This window comes from Coenobita brevimanus, chromosome 11, assembly GCF_032717465.1.
Source record: "Coenobita brevimanus isolate Jiangsu-jjx chromosome 11, ASM3271746v2, whole genome shotgun sequence".
NCBI classification, from domain to species: Eukaryota; Metazoa; Arthropoda; class Malacostraca; order Decapoda; family Coenobitidae; genus Coenobita; species Coenobita brevimanus.
The window spans coordinates 11069693-11093002 of record NC_136964.1 but is presented as its reverse complement, the minus strand read 5'-3'; the positions used below and the strand labels follow the sequence as shown (position 1 = coordinate 11093002).

General features: G+C 40.4%; 1 protein-coding gene across 1 annotated transcript; it reads right to left on the bottom strand.

Moving 5' to 3' along the window:
- Positions 1 to 3948: 3948 nt before the first annotated feature.
- On the bottom strand, positions 3949 to 18674 carry LOC145411059 (uncharacterized). The gene is made up of 8 exons (XM_080281138.1): positions 18549 to 18674; positions 11311 to 11382; positions 9405 to 9526; positions 7047 to 7287; positions 6476 to 6640; positions 5188 to 5912; positions 4334 to 4536; positions 3949 to 4148 (listed from the first exon to the last, which is right to left on the bottom strand). Exons 1-8 carry the CDS (start codon positions 18672 to 18674, stop codon positions 3949 to 3951), a joined length of 1854 nt encoding a protein of 617 aa, XP_080137264.1.
- Positions 18675 to 23310: the final 4636 nt, after the last annotated feature.

Here is a 23310-nt window from a genome sequence, read left to right as displayed (position 1 = left end):
TCACATTCTCCATATCCTCACCATCCAACCTTACTGCACACTCTGTGACTTCATTCCCCTCAAACACCATAACTTTACTCTTGTTTACATTAACTTTCAGATTCCTCTTCCTACACACTGTCCCAAATTCATTCACCAAACCTTGCAACTCCCATTCATCTTCACTCAACAATACTGTATCATCAGCAACAACACCGGAATCTTCCAAATCTCACCCTCATTCATTAGAGCCACCCCCACATCCACTGCCCTACCTTGCACCTCTTTTACAATGCCATCCATGTACTGTATAGAATAAACAGCCATGGAGACATCACACAACCCTGTTTCAGTCCCACATTTAGATCAAGAACTCACTCAGCTCACCATCCACTCGCACCGTAGCCTTAGCTCCTTCGTACATACTCTTCACAGCACTCAATTTCCCCCCCACTCCATATATTCTCAATATCTTCCACATACCTTGCCTATCTATTCTGTCATAAGCTTTCCCCAAGTCCATGAAGGCAGCATACACTTTCTTTCCCTTCTCTAGATACTTCTCCACTAAACATCTTAGAACAAATATCTGATCTACACACCCTTTTCCCTTCCTAAATCCCCCTTGTTCTTCTCCAACTAGCTCCTCTGTTATATGCCTAATCCAATCAATGAGTATTCTACCATATATTTTACCAGTCACACTAAGAAGGCAAATACCCCTATGGGTACCACACACTTTTCTCTCACCTTTTCCTTTGTATAAAGGAACAATTACACCTGATTTCCAGTCCTCCGGAACCCTTCCCTCTTCCCCAGCTCTCTCAACTACTGGGCTCTAAGCTGAATAAATCACCAAGTAGTAGTAATCGCTCACTTGATTGAAGGGGATTAAAAAGCACAATTTATATAAATGCATAATATGTATTCAAAACACATGTATCAACTAAACACTTTATCATACTCTGGAAAAAGAATCTGACTCAATTTTTCATAAAAATTAACCTACTTTTCTTGATCCATTCAGATTTTTATATCGTCACCCTCATAAAGAAACTGCCTGTCATTTTCTATACTTTTCGGGAAATCGAAAAAAGTCTCTATTTTCTTAACTTTTCAATGACTTAAGCAGAAACTTGAGGTGCATTTAAGACCACTCACACTCTACTGCAGACCTGACAAAGGCAGCTATACCAATGGGTGCGCCACGTACTGTAATGATGAATTGATTTAGGCAAAAATCAGAAATCGCTGAAAAATGACTTTGGCAGTTCCTTTATGAGGGTGACGATATGCAACTTAAAATTTCCTTAAAAGGAATAACAATTCATCATCATCATCCGGACCTCCTTTCCCACCCAAGAGCAGGGTGAGTAGCAGCAACGTCTAGACAGCCCAAACTTGCCCAATCCAATGGGCCACGCTTCCATTCACTCATCATTCAAGCCCCCGGAATCCTAACTCTATCGGTTACACCAAAAACATTCACCACATTCTGTAGCATCACACAAACGTATCCGATTGAGGCAATCCAAACGCTGCCATGCTCACAAGGGGTGCCAAAATCCCTGATCATACACTTTTTCTCACAACATTCATCCAGCCAGCTCAATCTTGTCAGTTCCCTAGCCTCACCGACTTCCAAACCTCTCTTCCTCACACACTCATCCACCATATCTCTCAACCTTCTCCTTGGCCTATCTTGCCTCCTCTCTCCTTCAAATTCGCTCAGATATACCTTTCACCACTCTATTGTTATCCATTCTCTCCACATTATCATACCATTTCAGTACACACTCATCGATTCTGGTGTCCACCGACTCACTCCACACCTTTCACAAATCACATTTCGTATCCTATCCACCCTCTATACTCCGCATATATTCCTCAGCAGTCCCATCTCCACTGCTCTTACTCTTGACTTTTCATTTTCATACCACACTATAGTCTCACATCCATATGTTAAAGGTGGCACTAACCCTCCCTCATGTACGTCTCGTGCAGCTGCAACACTCAAGCCTCTGTTTCTTAACAAGGCCTTCATTGCACCAGCTACTTTTCTTCCTTGTGTCACTCTACTTTCCACTTCTTTTGCACATCTTCCTCTCTTTTCTATCACTGTACCCAGGTATCTGAACTCTCTCACCAATTCCAGTCTCTCTCCATTCATTGTAACATCACACTGGTAGTCACCTTCTCTCTCAATAACCATCACTTCACTTTTTTCTACATTTACTCTCAAGGCACGACACTCACTGACATCAGCAAAACTCTGCACTAGTCTACCAAGTTCTTGTCTGGTACTTGCAAGCAGTACTGCATCATCGGCATACAATAAATTTGAGATATTCCATCCATCACCACTCATTACCAACGCCATCCCTCTCTCCACCACTTGTGTTTTTACTTCTCTCATCACCCCATCCATGTACAGTATATATTGACCAACCATGGGGACATTCATTGTAATATATGCAACTTACATTTTCTTTAAATGGAATAAAAATTAACCTAATATATTTGTTCCTCCATTCAAATAATTAAATGCAACTTAGAATTTCTTTAAATAGACTGTAGTGTGACCTCAGGGATAAGGGACTGAATACGGAGGCTGCCAGAGACTGAGCAGGATGGACAGCCACCATTAAGTAACGAAGGCCGACACATGCAAGCACGTTGAAGCCTTTTTAAAGGAAATTAAACAATATCAGATACAGCCTTCATTAACTTCTTCAATATGAAAGATCTTCCTCAAAATAAAGAAAATTATCTGAAGGAAGCAAATTTTAACTAAACTGTCTTCACAGAGAAAGATTTACACGTACATCTGCGGTTAAGAATATTTGCTCCATTTTTAAGATAAAAGCAGTTATGGAACTCTTACACATTATTCTGAATAGCTTGGTGGCTCCCAAATATTGCCTCACTGGGTTTGGAAGTTACTGTTCACATCCTTGTCACAGCACTTCTTCATGACAAGTACCTGTACAGTATTACTAGAGTCTGTTATTACAACTCAGCAATCATGATAGGAAGAGGGCAATTTCAGGCCAGGCTGGAGTAAAATGGGTGGGAAAGACATTTATTGCGACTCATTTAATGGACATTGTTCATAATAGCCGATGGAAGTTTGGCGGCCTTCGTAGTGTCCATTTAAATCCAATACCCAGCCTATCAAGGTCCATTAAAACAAGGGTCTACTGTATTATTTAAAAAAAAATAAAAATGTTATAACCAGTCCCATACTACCCCTTGTGGGGAGTAGGGGGCTGAGGCTAGGCTAATGGAGTCGAGAACACTTAAGAAGTAAATATTCTCGTTGATCAAGGAAGCTCCCCAATGCCTTTCCTGAGCAATTTTATTACACCTTAATACCCTTGTTATTCTCTTTTAATATTGCCATACTCTGCACAGATAAAGTAAAAAAGGATATTAGCTGCCCATACCCTGAAATAAATCACTAAGGAAAAGGTTAGGGAGGTTTCTTACCTGAAGGAATAGAAAATACTGGAATGTGTTTTTTTTTTAACATAAGATGAAATGAAAGGAAAACAATAAACTAATCATCATCATCCAGACCTCCTTTCCCACCCACGGGCAGGGTGAGGAGTAGCAACGTCCAGACAGCCCAAACTTGCCCAATCCAATGGGCCACGCCTCCATTCACTCATCATTCAAGCCTCCGGAATCCTGGCTCTAATGGATAAGCCAAAAACATTCACCACATTCCATGCAGACATCACACAACGCTGTCGCATGCCCACACCGATTGTGAACCATTCACTTAGATGCCCATTAACCCTTACACATGCGTCGCTACCATCATAAAACTCTTGACAGCACCTAGCAGCTTACCATCTACACCATACATGCGAAGAACTTTCCACAATCCCTCCCTATCTATATAGAAAAAGAAACAGCTCTTTCCTGTCTTATGGCTGAACTGCCAATTCAGAAAAATCAACCTAACTACTTCCTAACAAACTTGCGCCCTTCCTTTAGCATCCTCTTTGTGTCTTCCTCCTCCACATCCTGACTGGGCTCAGTGGCGGAATCTGAACTAGAGTCAGTGGGGGCGTAATCATCACTGCTGTCATCGTTCAGGAAGGGGTCATCATAATCGAATTCATTTTCAGAGCCAGAATCATCTTTGGGTTTTTGCTGACGTGCTGTAAAGGATGTAGAGGTTATCAGAAGGGTACTGAAGAGTTAGATATGGTCTTCAGCAAGCATTTAGATACAGCCTTCAACAAGCATTCAACTACCTAAGCTGAATACAGGTAAAATCATCGGCAGCAAAAATAGCATGATAACTAGAAGGTGGCACTTTAAATATGACAACCCTGAATAATACCTTTCCTCTTAGCTTTCCTCTGTGGCTGTGGGAACCTGGTGTGTTTGTACTGTAGTCGGTGTCGCTTGTTCTTCCGGTAGCACTCCACCCCATACTCACACTCCGGCCGATCATCGTCACCTGAGACCTCACCATCTGAGGCTGGATCTACATAGTCATCATCCCCAGGGTGTGCAAAGCTTGCTCGGTGTTGTGGGTTTTTTCTGGATGTAGAAGCAGAGACAGTTCAGAGATTTAAAAATATGGTGGAGAGAATGGAATTTAGTGTCTGCTGGAAATAAACAAGAAAGCATGGATGAGATGAAATATAAGGTACCAGTAGACTGAAGGCTGCGTGTAGGTATGCTCAAGTGGAAAGAATGAATAGAGACAAGATGATGAAATGTATGTGAATGAGTTTGAAGAGGGAAGGAAGCTTTGAAGGTCATGTGGAAGGTGGATGGGTATATTAAGTGAATGTGTGAGAATGCAATGTTTAGTAGCTGATGAAACACAGAAACTCCCCAGTGACATAAATTAATTGATGAAGTATATGCAGATGCATTACGACAGCTTACATCCCACTTTCAATTTGGCTCAGGAAAAATAAATGTGAAGAATAATAAACTCCATTATATAAACCCTAACTCCCAACCACAAAAAGAGGTGAAGTGGGATCTGCAAATAGACAAAGTGCAAATTCAGTACTGAACATCAAAGAGCCTGCCCCGTGAAATGTGCTAATTTCCCCTCCATGAGTAACTGCTCTTATCATCATCATCCAGACTTCTTTTCCCACCTAAGGATGGGGTGAGACAGGGTCCAGAAAGCAAGAAAACAAAAAAATCTCATTTGGGCTAATACTCCCTACTCACCTATAACAGCTGGCTCCAAACTGACAGGACTGCCTTGGGGTCTTTGTTGTTGGAGAGGCTGCCTTTGTCCTTTTTCCAGGAGATGGGGTCTTGCAAGCAATCTTTGAACCACTTGCCTCATCCCCACTATCCCTCTCATCTGAAATTTTACTGGGTGCAGCTGTAGCCAGGTTCTTCTTAGCATGATCTGGAGGAGTTTCTGTTTTACTCATATAACCCTCACTGTCCTCTTCATCAGATATTCCTGAAGGTAATGCTGTAGTCCCCATTTTCTTCCCACATTTTGGTCCACTGGTCTCACATGTGTCATCACCACTCTCCGCCTCATAAACTGTTATATTTTGCTTCCTCTTGCCATGATCTAGGGCACTCATCTTGTTAGTTTTATATTCTGACTCTTCATCTGATACCAGGGGCACCAGTGTGGTCCGCTTTCTCTTACCACGATCTGGTGTTCTGGTCTTATCTGTCGCATAATCCAGTGCCCCATTATCTTCCACATCCCCTTCACTGTCGCTCATAATGTGGAGATGCTTGGTCTCCTGTTTTACTGGAGAGGCAGTATTCTTCTTCCCCTGACCTCTTGCTTTCTGAGGACTTGAATTAGCTGCTTTTCCTTTGGGAGTTCTAGCAGACGTATGTGCTTCTTTACTGTCAATTTTCTGATTAACATCCTCTTGTTTGTTATTTCTTCTCTTACGTTTTGCTGCTGCACCACCTTTAACCTGCAACAAATTTTACTGGCATTACCTACAGTGTTTCATTACCACCAAATCATTTTTGTTACTGCATCTATGTCTCTTATTTGGAAGACATGTTTGTGCCCCTGAACAATGTGTTGTAAGCATCACCAAAATAAAAAAGAAAAAATATAAAATGCAATCCTAAATGCAACTGACTAGTTCAGCATGACTAGACGCTGGCAGTTTGAATAGATTCTGGCATCAATTATATTCAGCTAAGAGAACTCTTGGGGTAATGGTGTGATAATGACAATGACAGAAATAATGATAACAATGATGGAGCAAACACAGATGAGGATGACAATATACAGTAATGACGATAATGATAATGATACAATGATGGCAATGAATATAATATCATATGATGTATCTACCATCTAGTCCTTTACTACCTCATAAGGAGCATAGGAGTTTGGTATTAGGTTTCTCAGTCCCATCTCAACATTCAAGATTGGCAACCACTCTTGTCTGAGGTGCATATATGAACAACAAACCCTATACATCCTTCCAATGTAAACCTCTACATGATCAGAAGTATCACTCACTTCCACTGCATCAGATGAACCCCCGGTGGCCACCTTGTGACCTCTACCATCAGAGTGTACTTTGGCACCTGGAGCATCAGTGTCAGCCTTCGTACTTGAAGCAACCAGCTTTGTCAGCCAGGCAGGAAGGATTCTTTTTCTCTGGGACATGGATGACTGTACTTCCTGGAAAGACATGCAGCAAGAAAGCTACTAGAGGTACAGTATTACATTGTGGATGTTGGAGCCCTTATAAACAATGAATCACAGCTAAGGGGTTAACTCTCTCTGGTTCATGACTCACTCCTGGCTGAATAATTCTATGTGGAACTAGCATGAATAGAATACAATACCAGAGTAATCTCAGAAGGAAAGGGTTAATGGTGACAATACTGACACTCTCAGGCTCATGATTCATTTTCAGCTGAATAAAATTACCTGGTGTATGCTGGAATAGAATACTAAAATTGTTCTGACCATGAGAGGGTTTAAAATGTGACCTTACATCTTTAGTCGGAACAGATGCAGTGGAATTATTTGGACTTGGTAAGGTAGTTCCATTTTCTACACTTTCCTTGTCTACTGCCATTACTTTTGGCTCAGTTCTTTTCTTCCGGTCTTCGCTAGATTCTTTATTAGGTGCATTCACATTGTCAGTATATGACTCGGCTGGTTTTTCAGGGGTTGTACTTTCCTCCCCTTTACTATTTTTATTCTGGGCAATCACGTCTCCCTTTTCCACGCCTTCATCTGACGCTTTGGTAGGACTTGCTGAACTGCCACTGACTTCAGCTTTATCTGTCTTTTCTTTTGCAACAGATGGCAGACTGATTCTGTTAGAACATGAGAGAAGTATATTAGAGACATAATCATTTCTAAACATTCTCATCCTCAACCAGCCATATCCTGTGTACTCGTATTCCCATAAAGACACAAATTCCACAACAGACTGCACCAGGGAAGTAAAGGGATTCAACCCCTACACTCATAACACTTCAGACTTCAAACTTGCCTAGCCTACAGAGTGTTGTCGTCACAAATAATCTTCAAGCCAGGTAAAATTTCTGAGTTGTAATGCAGCAGGCACTGTGAATTTTGCCCTTAATGCAGATGACAAATCCAGGTACAGTAACCTCTCAACTAATGCGAGTTTAAACAGCGTGTTTTCGTTTTAACACGTGCAAATATTTAAGGAGATATGTTTAACTAACAAGGGTTTCTCAATTTAATGCGACTTTACACGTAGGTGATGTTTTCAAATTAGCTGCGCACACCTTGGACAGTCCCGAGTTGACAGACCGTCTCGGGGACAGTTTAATTTATTCTGTTGAAAAATAAATATATATATATTGTATCTGTTTCAATTTGGTAAATTAAGTCTTTACATATCAGGACAGCAGAGCAAGGAGGGGGAGCGGCAGGAGGTGGGGGAGCAGGGTGAGGAGGGACAGCAGCAGATGATGAGTGATGCATAGATGAAGTGATGCTGTGTTGCTATTGTTTGTGACCTACTTACCATAATGAAAATGTTGCTTTTACTGTATTGTTTCTGTGACCTACTATAGTAGCCGCAGCGAGAAATGAACGCTGTGGTGGGGCAGGCGGGATGACCTGGGATTCCCCCATTGTTGCCATATCCACATGTCACCGACCATAGAGGTAGGATGTCACCGACCATCGGCCACCGCTGCAGCCCCGCTCCATGATCCTTACCCTGTGTCTCTGGCTTTCTCTTTCTCTCTCGGTTTCTATATAAACTGGTGTATTTCCGAAACTAATTATGAAATTATTATGACTTTTGTTCCACACCACCACTGAGGTAAAAATCAAGGAGAGTTTTCTGTATAAAGGTTTCCCCCCCCTTGTCTGAGGGCAGGTCAGTTCTGGCGAGTGTATAATTAGAGGTCAGGCGGAGGTATCGGCAAGGCCGCACTCCCCCGCTCATATGCCACATTTAGGAGGGGGGGGGGGAAACCTTTATACAGAAAACTCTCCTTGATTTTTACCTCAGTGGTGGTGTGGAACAAAAGTCATAATAATTTCATAATTAGTTTCGGAAATACACCAGTTTATATAGAAACCGAGAGAGAAAGAGAAAGCCAGAGACACAGGGTAAGGATCATGAAGCGGAGCTGCAGCGGTGGCCGATGGTCGGTGACATCCTACCTCTATGGTCGGTGACATGTGGATATGGCAACAATGGGGGAATCCCAGGTCATCCCGCCTGCCCCACCACAGCGTTCATTTCTCGCTGCGGCTACTATAATACATTAATTATGTTGAGGAACTTTCACAATGCCGCAAAAGAAGCAAAACTGAAAGAAAATCCACGTAAAATACGAAAACAGTACTGTATGTATTTGGGGAGAAGTAAACAATGCTTCGGCCCAATGAAGGCTCAAATGTTGTTTACTTCTCCCCAAATATACTGCTTTTGTTTTTTATATGAATTTTCTTTCAAATTAATATTGTTGCTTTTAAGTTTAGAGTAGAATAACTCCCCAAATGGGTAGACTTTCCTAGAATCCAGGAATGTAACCCCCAATATTACCATTGTTTCTTAAGGGAAAATTATGTTTAAATAATGCATTTTTAGATAACGTGACCTCTCCAGGAACATAACCCTCGTGTTATTTGAGAAGTTACTGTATTGATACATTCACTGACTTGAAATGTTAGCCGTCTTCATCATCATACTAGTTACAACTACCAGTACTCACTACTGTCATCATAATCATCATCAATATAACCCAATACCCAACTAATAAATTGGGTGAGCAGGATTCAGAAACATTAAATGCTTACATCACTTGATAAATTATTTTTTAAGAGGAAGACCCAAATAATTTAACTTGAACCAGAGGCTGTTTTACATGACAACTTCGAGTACAATCCTCCACTATCCCCCTGTCCATGTCTTAGGAACTTTGAGCCTGCTTACAACACATACTTGTACCAAAAACGATCCTTCAAGAGCCCAATGGTGTCTCCGTCAGTGAGGAGTACCGAGTTGCCCTCCGTCACCTGCTGTTCACCATCCTTGTTGACCACAAAGGTTGGATTGATGTGCACCTGTGAGATAATGCATAGAGCCATCATTTTGTCATTATGTTTGGTTCTACGACTATACTCCATTTAACACTGGTAAGACAGGTTCATCTTACGGCACTCCTTCACCTTGCTCTGTCCTGCACCAGCTCTGTAGTAATGCCTCTAGATTTAAGGACTCCACACACCACCCTGTTCCTTATTTTCCTTGGTTTAGGTGTCTGTTGATGACCCAGTACCTTTTACATCGGCAACTCCTCAAGTCCATTCTCCCAGCATGCCTAAACCATCTCAATCTCCTTTGTTTTTTTCCCAATGCTTTCCAGTTCCATTAGAGATAAGCTTACATCACCTTTTTGACAATGTTTTGTTATAAAGACACCCCTTTTAGGCATCACCATCCCCATCCTCATCCTCATCCTCAGCATCATCATCATCATCATCATCATCCTTCTGACTTTTTCTCATCTATGACTGGGGTTAGATAGTGTCCAGAATGTAATGAAAGAGGGAAAACAGCACAGGAAGAACTACAAACAGCATACCCAGTGAAACAGACCAGACACTCATTCACTTATCATTCAAGCCCACAGAATCTTGACTTTACCTCATAGATCTAACCATCTGCATATATTTCCCTCTCTCCTGTAGCAGTAATTAATTCCCTGAGTACAAAAGGTCTTTTGTGGTAGGTGGGGGCACTCACCATCCACTCACTCAATGTAGTGCTGCCCTCGGGTGTCTGCCCTGTCCTCTCCTCCATTCTTCTTTCCTTCCATCTTCTATCTTTCTTTCCTTTATTCCTTCCTCGTCCTTCTGCCTACGGGTGACTTTACACTCCCTCTTCTGTCTTTCATTCCTTCATTCTTTCCTCTTCCTTCTGGCTATGGGTGACTCTACACTGAGTGACAAGCCAAATGGTTTCCTGTACACCAGGAAACCATTTACTACGCTGGGTGGTAACCATATAACCAAATTTTGACGCCTGGTGGTTTAGTGGGTAATTATTGTGCTCCAATCGGATATAGCCAGTGAAGGTTTATATCCAAGGGGTGGTTGGGGTTTACTGCTCACGTAATGCCACTCAGGGATGAGTGAGGTTGGTCACTCTCATCTTAAATGTCAGGACCAACTGCCTAGCCCCGGGCTCCTACACTCCTCATGGGACAACGTAGGATTGGATGATGGATGGATGGATGGACAAAAGGTCTTCCCTATGCTGTAGACAAGCCTTCATTAAGTGATATTTGCTACCAACAGTTAATATTACTGATGGAGGGAGGAGTGAGGGCTGAAGAGAGGGCAGCCAGATGAAGGAAAACAAGGACATAGAGATAATTCATCTGTGGTTACCCACTCCGAGATTAGGGCATCTGGTTATAGCAAGATAGACAGGCAGACTGACACAGACAGCTTACAAAGATCTACACAATTATCAAGAGGAGTAGCAAAGTTTGTTTCTAACTTCCTGTCTATCCCAAAGCTCTCTTCTGTTGGAAAACCATGCACTGACAGCTCCCATAAAATATCATTAAAGAGAGAAAAAAATAAGCACCATCATATCCCAAGTTATATACCACTGCCAAGTTGTTGTTACCATTGCTGTTGCCCCAAGCTCATCTGAACAAGACCCAGGTGAAATGAAGGTTCTGCCCTTTCCCTACAGTCCATCCTCCTCCTACGGGGGAAGAGAGGGAACTGAGGGATGCTTCAATACCCATGCAAGTAATACCAGTGCCACTGCATGAAGACATCTGTATCCAGCACCACCATAGCTCTGCAGTACAGTAATAATAAACTGTACTCACTGAAGTCAGAACAACACCATCATCTTCCCAGTCTAAGTAGGCTTGGCGGCGAGACACTGTTGTATCACCACACTGCAATGAAGATATAAAACTAATAATAACTCAATAAATAATAATAAAATATATTTATCCTAACTCCCACAAACAAATGGAGGGGTAAGATTTAAAACTACAACAGGAAAACATAAAGTAGAATTATCACAGTGTCCTGTGAAATGACTACACATTCAAACACAATGCCAATAATACTCTCAACAAAAATAATAACAATAGTAATCTATCTATCTATCTATTACTAGATATCTTAATCTCATACAGGGTGGCCACAAACAAGTCTCCTCCACGTCACCCTGTCCCCAGTCATTTCACTGCCCTGCTCCCAGTTCACACCCCCCTCACTCATATACTTCTCCACTCCATCCCTCCAACTCACCCTTGGCCTCCCCTTCACTCTCTCCCCCTCTACCTCACTCACATACACTCTCCTCGTCAATCTCTCACTCTCCATCTTCTCCACATGGCCAAACCACCTCAATGTGTTTCTCCTAACACTTTCTATCACATCCACATCCACACCACAACGCTCCTTCACTTCCTTATTTGTCAGTCTGTCTCTCCACGTGACTCCACAGGCTCCTCTCAAATAACTCATTTCCACTGCTCTCACTCTTGACCTGTGTTCCTCCAACAATGTCCAAGCTTCACTTCCATATGTTAGACTTGGTATTACAATACTGTCATGTAGTAACTTTTTCACTTCCATGCTCACTTCCCTGTTTCCTATCACTGCTTTCAAGGAATCAGCAACCTTTCTTCCTTGTTGTACCCTTTCAAGCACTTCACCCTCCAAACTTACATCCTTACTCATCACACTACCCAAGTACTTGAACGTACTCACATTTTCCAGTTCCTCACCATCCAACCTCGCTGTACATTTACTGACTTCACTTCTCTCGAAGACAATAACTATACTCTTCCCTACATTCACCTTTAGATTCCGTTTCTTACATACTCTCCCAAACTCATCCACCAAGCCTTGCAGCTCCCCTTCATCTTCACTTAACAACAAAGTATCATCTGCAAACAACAGTACGGTACAGGGAGTTTCCAAGCACTGCCCTCACTCACTAGGGCCACTCCAATATCCACCCCCCTACCTAGCATCTCTTTTATAACCCCACCCATATACAGACTGAACAACCATGGAGACATGACACATCCCTGTTTCAACCCAACATTCAAACAGAAAAATTCACTCAGTTCACTATCCACATGCACTGCAGCCTTAGCACCCTCATACATACTCTTCACAGCATTCAACAACTTCCCATCTACTCCATATATTCTTAATACTTTCCACAATCCTTGTCTATTCATTACATTAGTGTGTGATTCATTATACAATCATTCCCAGATATTTAAAATTTTCTACATTCTTCACCACATTATTCCCAATTACACAATCGATTTGGTTCTCCATGTTCATATTAATAATTTCAGTCTTTCTGCAGCTTATTACCAATCCCACTTTTTCTCCTTCCTTTACCAGACAATCAAGCACCCTCTGCATCTCATAAATACTTCTGCAAATCAGTACAATATCATCAACATGGTCCAAATCCATCAGACTCTTATTTTCTTTCCAGATAATCCCTGCACTTGTTCTTACAACCTTTCTCATAACACAGTACATAACCAAAACAAACAGCAAAGGCGAAAGAACTCCTTAATTTACTCTGGACCTAACTTCAAATGGATCACTCAAAGAACCATCCACCATTACCTTACAGAAAGTACTTTCATCCACGATTCTAATAATATTTACAATCTTATCTGGTATACCATAGAATCTCATAATTTTCAACATAGCTCCTCATGAAACACTATCAAACACCTTTTCAAAATCCACAAAACACATGCTAAGTGGCATTTTCATCTCATTAGATTGTTGCATTAGATGCCTTACAATAAAAATCTGATCATTACAACCTCAACCCTTTCAAAATCCCGCTTGTTCTTAAAATTTATCAATTACTTGCTATATTCTGTTCAACAAGATTTTGGAAAAGACTTTTGCAACTACAGGTGTAAAAGTTATCCCCCTCCAATTTCCACACACACTTCAATCTCCTTTTTTTGGTATTTCTATAATCACTCCATTTTTCCACTCTTCTGGTATTCCATCATTATCCCAAGCCACATTAAAGAGTTCCAAAAGTGCATTCATCAACTCATAATTTTCCACTTTAAGCATTTCAGGAAATATTCCATCCTCTCCTGGGGCCTTAAAATTCTTTCATTCTTTTATAGATTTTGCTACCTCTTTCAAGGTTATATCCCCTGCTTCTATCTGCAAATCTCTCTCACCTGGCAAATGTCCTTTTCAGCTGGGATTGGTCTACTTAGAACAGATTCAAAATGCTCTTTCCACCTTCTTTTTATATCCAAACCTTTAGTCATCAGGTTACCATTTCTATCTCATACAGGTACTTCCTTCCTTCTCTTTTCAGTCCCAGTTAACTCCTTTATGGTCTGATATGCTGCTCTTGTGCTCTGACCACCACTTGTGTTTAACTAAATTTCTGTCTCTGTTGCCTTTTCATCGTAATGCCTCCTCTTATCACGTCTAACGAGTCTTTTTACATCAGAATGTTGGCCATCAACATGTTGTTCTTCACTTCTTAACTTCACCTCTTTCCTTTTCTGAATTGCATTCCATGTTTCATCTGACATCCACTTTTTCCTTCCTGCTTTTCTCTTTTTCTTAATAGTAACCTTAGCACTCTCATGCAAAACCTCTTTTACCTCTCTCCACATTTGATTAATATCATTGTCTTCAGATTCCATTAAAGTCTGCAGGACTTCAAACCTGGTCCTACATTCCCACCGAAACTTTTCATTCGTGTTCTCATCATTTCTCAGCTCATCAAAATCATATTTATTACCTACTGTACAATTACCATGAATGTTTCTCTTAAGTTTTATTTTAAACTCTGACACAACAAGTTGATAATCACTATCTATATCTGCCCCCCTCCTGATGCAAACATCTTGCAAATAAGTCCTATGGCTTCTGCTAATTGCAATGTGGTCAATCTGGTTACAGTATTTACCACATGGTGAAATCCAAGAAGTTTTATGTATTTTTCTATGCTCAAAGATAGCTCATTTCATCAGGAGCCCTATTTGTCGAAGCATACCCTACAACCATACTAATATTACCATGGTCTTTTTTTTTTTTTTTTTTTTTTTTTTTTTAAATAACAGAACGGAGGAAGGAAAAACAAATGGAGAAAAAAAAATAATCCATACACCAGATTACTGGTGTCCTCTGTTCATAAAATATCTGTAAGAATTAGACTTGAACAGTTGTAGGTTGAAATTTGGAGGAAAACAACTCTGGGGAAGCGAGTTCCAGAGAGATGCAGTTCGGGGAATGAAAGAATTCTGATAGGCAGAAGTTCTGCAATGTGGTTGAGTGACATTCCAGTCATGAGAGTTACCAGATGCCCGTGTAGCACGAGGGAAGGCATGGAGAGGTGTCACCATGGACGCCAAAAAAATATCTGTAAAATAATGCAAGGGAGGCAACATTCCTTCTTACTTGCAGGGGAGGTAGTTTATATGTAATGGCAGGGTTGTTAATGATTCTAACAGCTTTATTCAGAATTTTGTCTAGTTGTCTTAATGCAACCTCTCCACAACCATTCCACAAGGGTGAGCAATATTCAAGCTGAGAGCGCACATGACTCTTATAAATTATAGCTAACTGCTCATCGGCGAAGAAGTTACGGACTCTGTACAATAATCCAAGTTTCTTTTTGAGGCGGTTTTAGCAAGTGATCTGACATGAGAGGTCCAGCTGAGGGCACTGTTAAGTGAGACACCAAGAATTTCAATACTTTTGGAGATGGGAATATTAGTAGCACTGAAGGTAATGTACGAATCTGGCAATATCTGTCTATTAGTAAACTGTATATATTTAGTTTTACTAGCATTAAAAGAGACAAGGTTGTTTTGTCCCCATTCACTGATTGTAGATAGATCTTGATTTATGGAGATGGCTGTATTGAGTTGAGAGGTAGAGATATTAGACTTTGTAAATGGATGTCTGAGTGTGAATGAACTATGTAGTGTTGAGTCATCTGCATATGAGTGAATGGGATTGTGAGTGACAGATAAGAGATCATTAATATGAACCAGAAATAGGGTTGGCGCCAGAACTGATCCCTGTGGCACGCCGCGTTAATTGAGTGGAAATTCGAATATACATCATCTACTTTTACTCTTATTTTCCTGTCACTAAGATAAGAAGAAATCAAAGGAACAAAAGACGTTAGTCCATAGCAAGGGAGTTTGGACAGCAGGGAACTGTGCCATACTCTGTCGAAAGCTTTAGAGATATCAAGAGCTACTGCATGAGTTTCTCCAAAAAGATCAATTGATTGATGGATGGTATGAGTTAAGAGATTGAGTATGTCAATGGTGGATCTTTCGTGAAGCGAAACCGTATTGTCTATCATTAATTAAGTTGTTGGATTCAAGATGTTTAACAATATGCTTATTAATTAAAGTTTCAAATACCTTACCAAGAGAAGATGTGATAGCTATTGGTCTGTAATTGGAGGGGTCAGACGAACTTCCTTTCTTCGGAACTGGGTGGATATTGGCTTCTTTCCATGAATTTGGGAATAAAGAAGTACGTATGCATAGTCTGAATAATTTAGCTAGGACAGAGGCAAGTTCAGGGGAACACTTTTTCAAAACAATTGGCGGAATTCCATCTGGACCTGGAGCTTTGTTGGTAGGTAAATTGTCTAGGATGGATTTTACAAATCTTGTCTGTATTTTAAGTGGGGCAATTTCGGGAGAATCAAGTTCCAGTACTGAGACATTCTGGCTGGTATCATCTATGGTAGAGTTTCTTGCAAAGGTACTAGCAAAGATATCTGCTTTCCCACGTGGGTCATTTGTAATATTGCCATCTGAAGATTTTAGTGGGGGAATGGAAGATGACTTGTTAAAGTTATTATTGAAAGAATTAAGAGTTGACCAGAATATTCTGTTGTCATTAGGGTTGTTAAGTAGTTTTGATGCTTGCTTTTGAAGAAAGTTTGATTTAGATAGATTTAATACAGCTTTTGCATGATTTCTAGCAATTTTAAATTGGGAGAGTGATTCAGGTGTTTTTGATTTTAAGTAAGAGTTATATGCTAATGACTTTTGGGCTGTTGCTCTGGCACAATTGCCATCAAACCATTTTGGAGAGTTTGATCTTTTAGTGAATTGTTGACTTGGTATGAATAAATCCATACCAGCTAGTATTAAGTCACAAATGTGGGACTGGGTAGAATTGGGATCACTAGAGAAGAAAGACTGCCATGGAACATCAGCAAGATAATTTCTAAATCCATCCCAGTCTGCCCTGTCAAAGTGCCATCTGATTTTAAATGAGCATAAAGCAAGTACTCATTAATTGGCTCAAACTCACATAGTGCCTTGCAAGCATCTCTACTCAACAGTAAGTCTACTCCTTGGTAATGATTTCCATCACTCCTACCAGAAACCAACAAAGTAATACCAGTATCCAAATTCATTTTATCAACTCCAATCAACCTCGTTTCTGTAAGAGCACTAATATTTATATTATATTCCTTGAACACTCAACTAAGTTCTTCCATTTTACCAGCCTGATTGAGAGTTCGAACATTCCAATTTCCTATTCTTAAGGTTCTTTTTGAATGTATAAACTTATTCCTACACAGTGGGATTCTTAGCACCCCCTGCCCACTTAAGGGTTGCACGGAACTGAGGGCCATTGCTTCATAACCAGAGTTAATCAAGATTTCTTAGGCAGAAAAATATTTTACCCTGGAGCCAATGCCAGTGGCTCGCAAGAACCAGACAGTGGAGAGAAGAAATTAACTAAACGAAAAGAAAATGCAGAGGGTTAGGACAGACAATGTACAAGGGAAAGAGAGACAGCAAAAAGAATGCAGATAAAAGTGTCCCTTTTAGTCGCCTCTTACGACAAGCAGGGAATACTGGGGAAGTATTCTATCCCCCCTCCCCCAGGGGGATGATGATGATGATGATGATGATGATGATGATAATGATGATGATAATAATAATAATAATAATAATGCAATAAATAATAATAATAACGCAAAAGTCACAATGCAAGGACTTGCTGTACTGTAAATGTATGGCCAAATAAGTTACTCTAAAATACAACCCTCTTCTTAATAAAGCTATAAGAGGCATGGACAGAAAAAAAGGTTGCCTATACTCAATTTTTCTTATCGAGGCGAAGATGCACTTGACAGGTTGGTGAAGACTGGCTGAATGCAACGTGACTTCATCATTTCTTTACCCATTAGTATTATTAATTGACATAACATATATCTGAGGGGGAAATTTGGGTTAGTAAATAAGTTGTTCGGACATGTTGCATTCAGCCAATCTTCACCAACCTGTCACGTGCATCTTCGCCTCAATAAAAAAAACAGAGTATAGTGTTTCACCTCTTTTACTTCTCTACCTCTGCTGACTACTACTGTACTCATCAGCTCAGGTATGGCAGGCTTCTCTTACCATACATGATTTTCCTTGGAATGATGCATCAGGGAAGCAGGAGACAGATATTCACTAAGAAAGAATTATACACAGTGGAATACCATGCAAACTTTTCTTGTTGACTTAACTGTATACCCAAAACTTACTCTGAACAATGATGCTCTATGTGAAGCATCAGGGAGGAATATGACCTGGCATTCCTAAGTGTGAAGTAGGAACTGGCATTCCTAAGTGTGAAGTAGACACAATACATCTGACAAACTTTCCTCTTTGACTCCACCTACTGTATACAACCAAAACTTACTCAGAATAATGACTCTCTCTCATACAATGCATTAAGGAGGAAACAGATATTCTTTATATGTAAAGCAGACACAGTGGAACACTAGGCAAATTATTTTCCTTGACTGTAGGCCTGCCTATACAGTATGACCCATATACAGTATAATACTCCAATTGCATACCATCAGGCAATTTCTCATGTGTCGTGGGGATGACTCAGTGTTCAGTGAATACCCTACAACATTTATTCATTTCGTACTCTCACTGTCACACTCAACCATACTAGAAGACTGAACTGTCCCCACAACACATAGGACACTTCCACATGAGTTCTAGTGAAATGGTATTCATGCTTCACCCTGTATATACTGAACTCTTACCCTCAGCATTGACCCTCTTCCCAGTACCGCTGGCAGAGGCACAGGCAGCTCCTGGTCATTCCGTTCTTTGACATTCTCTTCGGTGCCCGGGGCTGAGATACGTATCAGCACGATGCCACTGCTCATTTTGGCTCTGATCCTTGATAAAAAAGTTAATGAGGCAATCAGTGCACTTCAAAGAACTTCAGAATTAAAGTTAACATGGTACACATTATATTATTTGGCTTCAGGGGAGACTTTCCTAACTGGAGGTCTAATTTAGCATTTCATTAACCCCTACAACATGATGCCTTTCCTAAGCAGGCTAAATGTATCTAAAGTGACCAGAATAAACTAACAAGTGTGTCACTGGATTCACAGGGTTAAAGCCAGTCATACAAAACTACCATCATCACTGTCAACCTATTACCCACTAATATACAAGATGGACAATAATATAATTTGGCTATGAGGTGCATTTTGACCCACTGTTGCAGAAGGTAATTGCGGCGCTTCAATCGGATTGACCCAGAGAAGGTTTATATCCAAGGGATGGTTGGAGTTATTGCTCATGTAATGCCACTCAGGGATAAGTGAGGCTGGTCACTCTCATCTTAAATGTCAGGATCAACTTGCCTAGCCCCGAGCTCCTACACTTCTCATGGGGCAACGTAGGATTGGATGATGGATGGATGGATGGATGCAACAATGAAGAAGTTAATCCCATATATCTCATACTGCTTTTCATATCAAGTGTTTGCTACCTCCATGTGATATTATTCATCTTAGGGTATCTTTTTTGCACCTGTGAAATTACATGCAGTCTTCATCAACCTCATCACCACCAAAGGTTTTTCAAAGCTGAATAATATCATTTGGTTAAAAAGATGTCATTTAAACCTGGCCTAAAAATGCCATCTCTCTCTCATGAATGCTCAGTTGTAGCAAGAGATTAACACTGAATTATGCTGCTAGTCGCAAAAAAGTGCTACAGAAAGATTTTAGAGTTTTAGCAATGTCATTTTCTGTCACTAAGCTATGAGGAATAGGCTGCTAAAAAGATGAAAATCTGGGCCAACTTAAATTAACAAAAGCACAGTATCTCTCTCCGCCAGCTCAAATAAACCATTCATTAATTGAGTTATTTTACTATTAACCCCCTAACAAAAAATGATATTATTTCATTCTTGCAATGGCCACATGATTTTATTCTTCCTCAGAGTGGTATCTTGTTATTTTTGGTATGTCATCCATGGAAAGAGCATGAAAAACTCATTATCAAAACTGTAAGGTTGGTAAACATGTGCTTTTGGTGAGTCAAGGTTATTTTAATGGCTTTCTAAAAACAAAACCTAACCTAACCTTGCTGAACTACAGTACCTAAAATTACCTGACACCTAATGTACTTTAATATATCTAACCTAGCTAAACTAACTTAGCCAAGTGGTGTGATGACCCAAAAATGCAAGTTTTTTTTTTTAAGTTATTTATTAAATGACAATAATGCTAATTCATATTCATGACCAGATCTACCTAAACATTACCAACACCAAATATGCTAACAATTCCAATGAAACTTCAATGATGCTGTCTATAGTGCTAATTTGCCACTTTCTCTCAATTTATACCGGCAAATGGTGCTGGTGAGGAGCCTTCACTTATGCTGAAAGTAGTTTAGCTTGTTCCCTGCAGTCAGAGGCACACCTGGGAGGGGGGGGGGGGCCTTAGCTCTCTGGGTCCTTTAAAAATTTATATATATTTATTTCGATAGCAGCAAAACATGAAAAATTGGCAAGTACAAACAAAGAGTAACACATGAGCCAGCAGCTCTCTGACTCTAAACCTGCATATGACCTCCCAGTAATTATCGGATTACCTGACCTCACCTCACTACGGGCCCCCCCCCTTAAAAAAATTCCTGGGTGCGCCCCTCCCTGCAGTGCTTGCTCAGTTATATAAGTTTGGAAGTCTGAAAATTTTATCAGAATCCTGAGTCTCTTCGTGTTAGGTGGTGGCGACCATCATCCACTCACTTGATGTAGTGCTACCTGCTTCTTCCTTAGCCTTTATCATTCTTTTTCTGTGCCTGCTCTCCTCTCTTCCTATTTCTCCCATCTTTCATGTCACTTCTTATTGCTTTTCTTTCCTTTACAGGTTGCTTTACATTGAGTGAGCAGCCAAATGGTTTCCTGTAAGCCAAGAAACCATTTACAGCGCTAAGAGGTAACCATATAACCAAACCATACGTGCTCCCTACGTGTCAACAAGTGGGTTGGTGGAGGGTTAGTGCCCCTCCCCATAAAACAAATAACTAAGTCAACTGGCCACCCCTTATGGGATTATGGCATCTGGCAATAAAAAAAATAAATAAATTGTGTAGTTCTGCAGAAACTTGCTTACCTTACGTAATATTCTTAAAGTGTTTGAGTTTCCCTCTTAAATTTCCTTCCTTGTTGCTGAACTTCTATTTCTGCTGCCTGTCTCCTTAGAAATATTTGCTTTGCTTTGTTTACTAACAAGCAACTGGTCGCTTCCCTTACATGATATTTCCCCATCAACAAGTACTCCCCTCCCCAGTAGCTAGAATACATGTACAGTACATGAATAGATAGGTAATATGATTAAAAGGGCACCAAGGAGTGAGAGTAGGGATTTGTTGGGAAATGGTGGATGAGACCCTCCTCCTCCACTCTACTTTCTTCAGTAGTTAATGCTGATGCCCTCTACAAAAGTGCAGAAACATTAAAATGTGTGTTAATGCGAGTGTGTGTCTGTGTGTTACATTTCATTAATCTCTCTCTCTCTCTCTCTTTCCCCACATATGCAAATTGAAACTATCTCACACAGTCTTTCCTACTCCCTCTACCCTTCAGTAACAACCCTATTCATTCACACCATTCTTACACACTCTTACACTACCCCACATGCCCTCACCCCTCCACACTACATCACACCCTCACATTACCTCACACACCCTCAAACTCCTCCTCCTACAACATCCACATACTACCCCACACTCACTCTATCCCAGACACCTACACACTACCAAGATACACTCCCACTTACTGTACTACATACTGTAAACACTGAGTCAAGAAAACTCTTTGTCTATCTGTCCATCTATCTATTATCTATCTTAATCCCTTTTCCTACTTAGGAGCCTCTGTAGAGGTCCTCTTAAGTTGAATAATATTGCCAGGTAGTAGAAAATTAAAATTATAAACATACATCATCAAACTGAAGGGGATACCTGGACATATTTACAATCCTCTAGCACAGAGACTCAGTATTCTGATAACATTTTCAGACTTGAAAAATTATATAACTGAGCAAGCACTGCAGGGAACAAGCTAAACTACTTTCAGCATCAGTGAAGGCTCCTCACCAACACCATTGGCTGTTATAAATTGAGAGAAAGTGGCAAATTAGCATTAAAAAAAAAAAAAAAAAAAATCCATCCAGCATGATGTTATCTTTTATATTTTACTCCTGCTATCATAAGAACTTCTTGCATGTTAAGCCTGGCATCTGGTATTCTACCTATCTCTGTATCTATCTGTATATTTGACTGGCTATCATTCAATTCTTTATTATACCGTATTGTCTCATACAGAGTACAGACGTCCACCTCATAGCAACTTAGGTTCCAGCATTAAAGGTGTTAATGACCAGCTACTCTTACATGAGTGGCATCATGTGAACAATATACTCTTACCTTCCTCTGGATATAAACCCTTAAGGGCTGCATATGCTCTGTCCTCTGCTATTTGCTTACCCTCCCTCCAACTTATGCCCCACCTCATACATTTTTCTCCGCTCCATCACCCTATCTCATCCTTGGTTTCTCCCTTCACCTCACTAACATACACTCTTTTAGTCAGTCTCTCATTCTCCATCCATTATGGAAATCTAGTTTTGTATATGGTGTGAACAGCAACATCATAATTACAATATACTGACTGATATGATGGTGTTTATTTTATTCTTGCTTTATCCAGGTAATTTTGTTCAACCTGGGGGAAACTCCTCAAACTAGTGAAGGAATTAAGGTACCGTAATGAAAGCTGTACCTGGCCTGTCCAGTTTGGAGAGTCCCTCCCAAGCTTAATTAAATCATATGGGTAAGGCAAAAATAAAATAAAAATGGCCTATAGTTAGGTGGTTATTTATTTTTTTTAGTACTGCACAGAATATTCATCCATTACTTCTTCCTTAGCCTTTATCATTCTTTTCTGTGCCTGCCCTCCTCTCTTCCTATTTCTCCCATCTTTCCTATCACTTCTTATTGCTTTTCTTTCCTTTACAGGTGGCTTTACATTGAGTGACAAGCCAAATGGTTTCCTGTTAGCCAAGAAACCATTTACAGCGCTGAGTGGTAACCATATAACCAAACCATACGTGCTCCCTACGTGTCAACAAGTGGGTTGGTGGAGGGTTAGTGCCCCTCCCCATAAAACAAATAACTCAAAGTCAAATGGCCACCCTTTACGGAATTATGGTGTTTGGCAATAGATAGATATAAATAAATTGTGTAGTTCTGCAGAAACTTGCTTACCTTACGTAATATTCTTAAAGTGTTTGAGTTTCCCTCTTAAATTTCCTTCCTTGTTGCTGAACTTCTATTTCTGCTGCCTGTCTCCTTAGAAATTTTTGCTTTGCTTTGTTTACTAACAAGCAACAAGTCAACAAGTGGGTTGGTGGAGAGTTAGTAACCCTCCCCATAAAACAAATAACTCAAAGTCAAATGGCCACCCCTTACGGAATTATGGCGTCTGGCAATAGA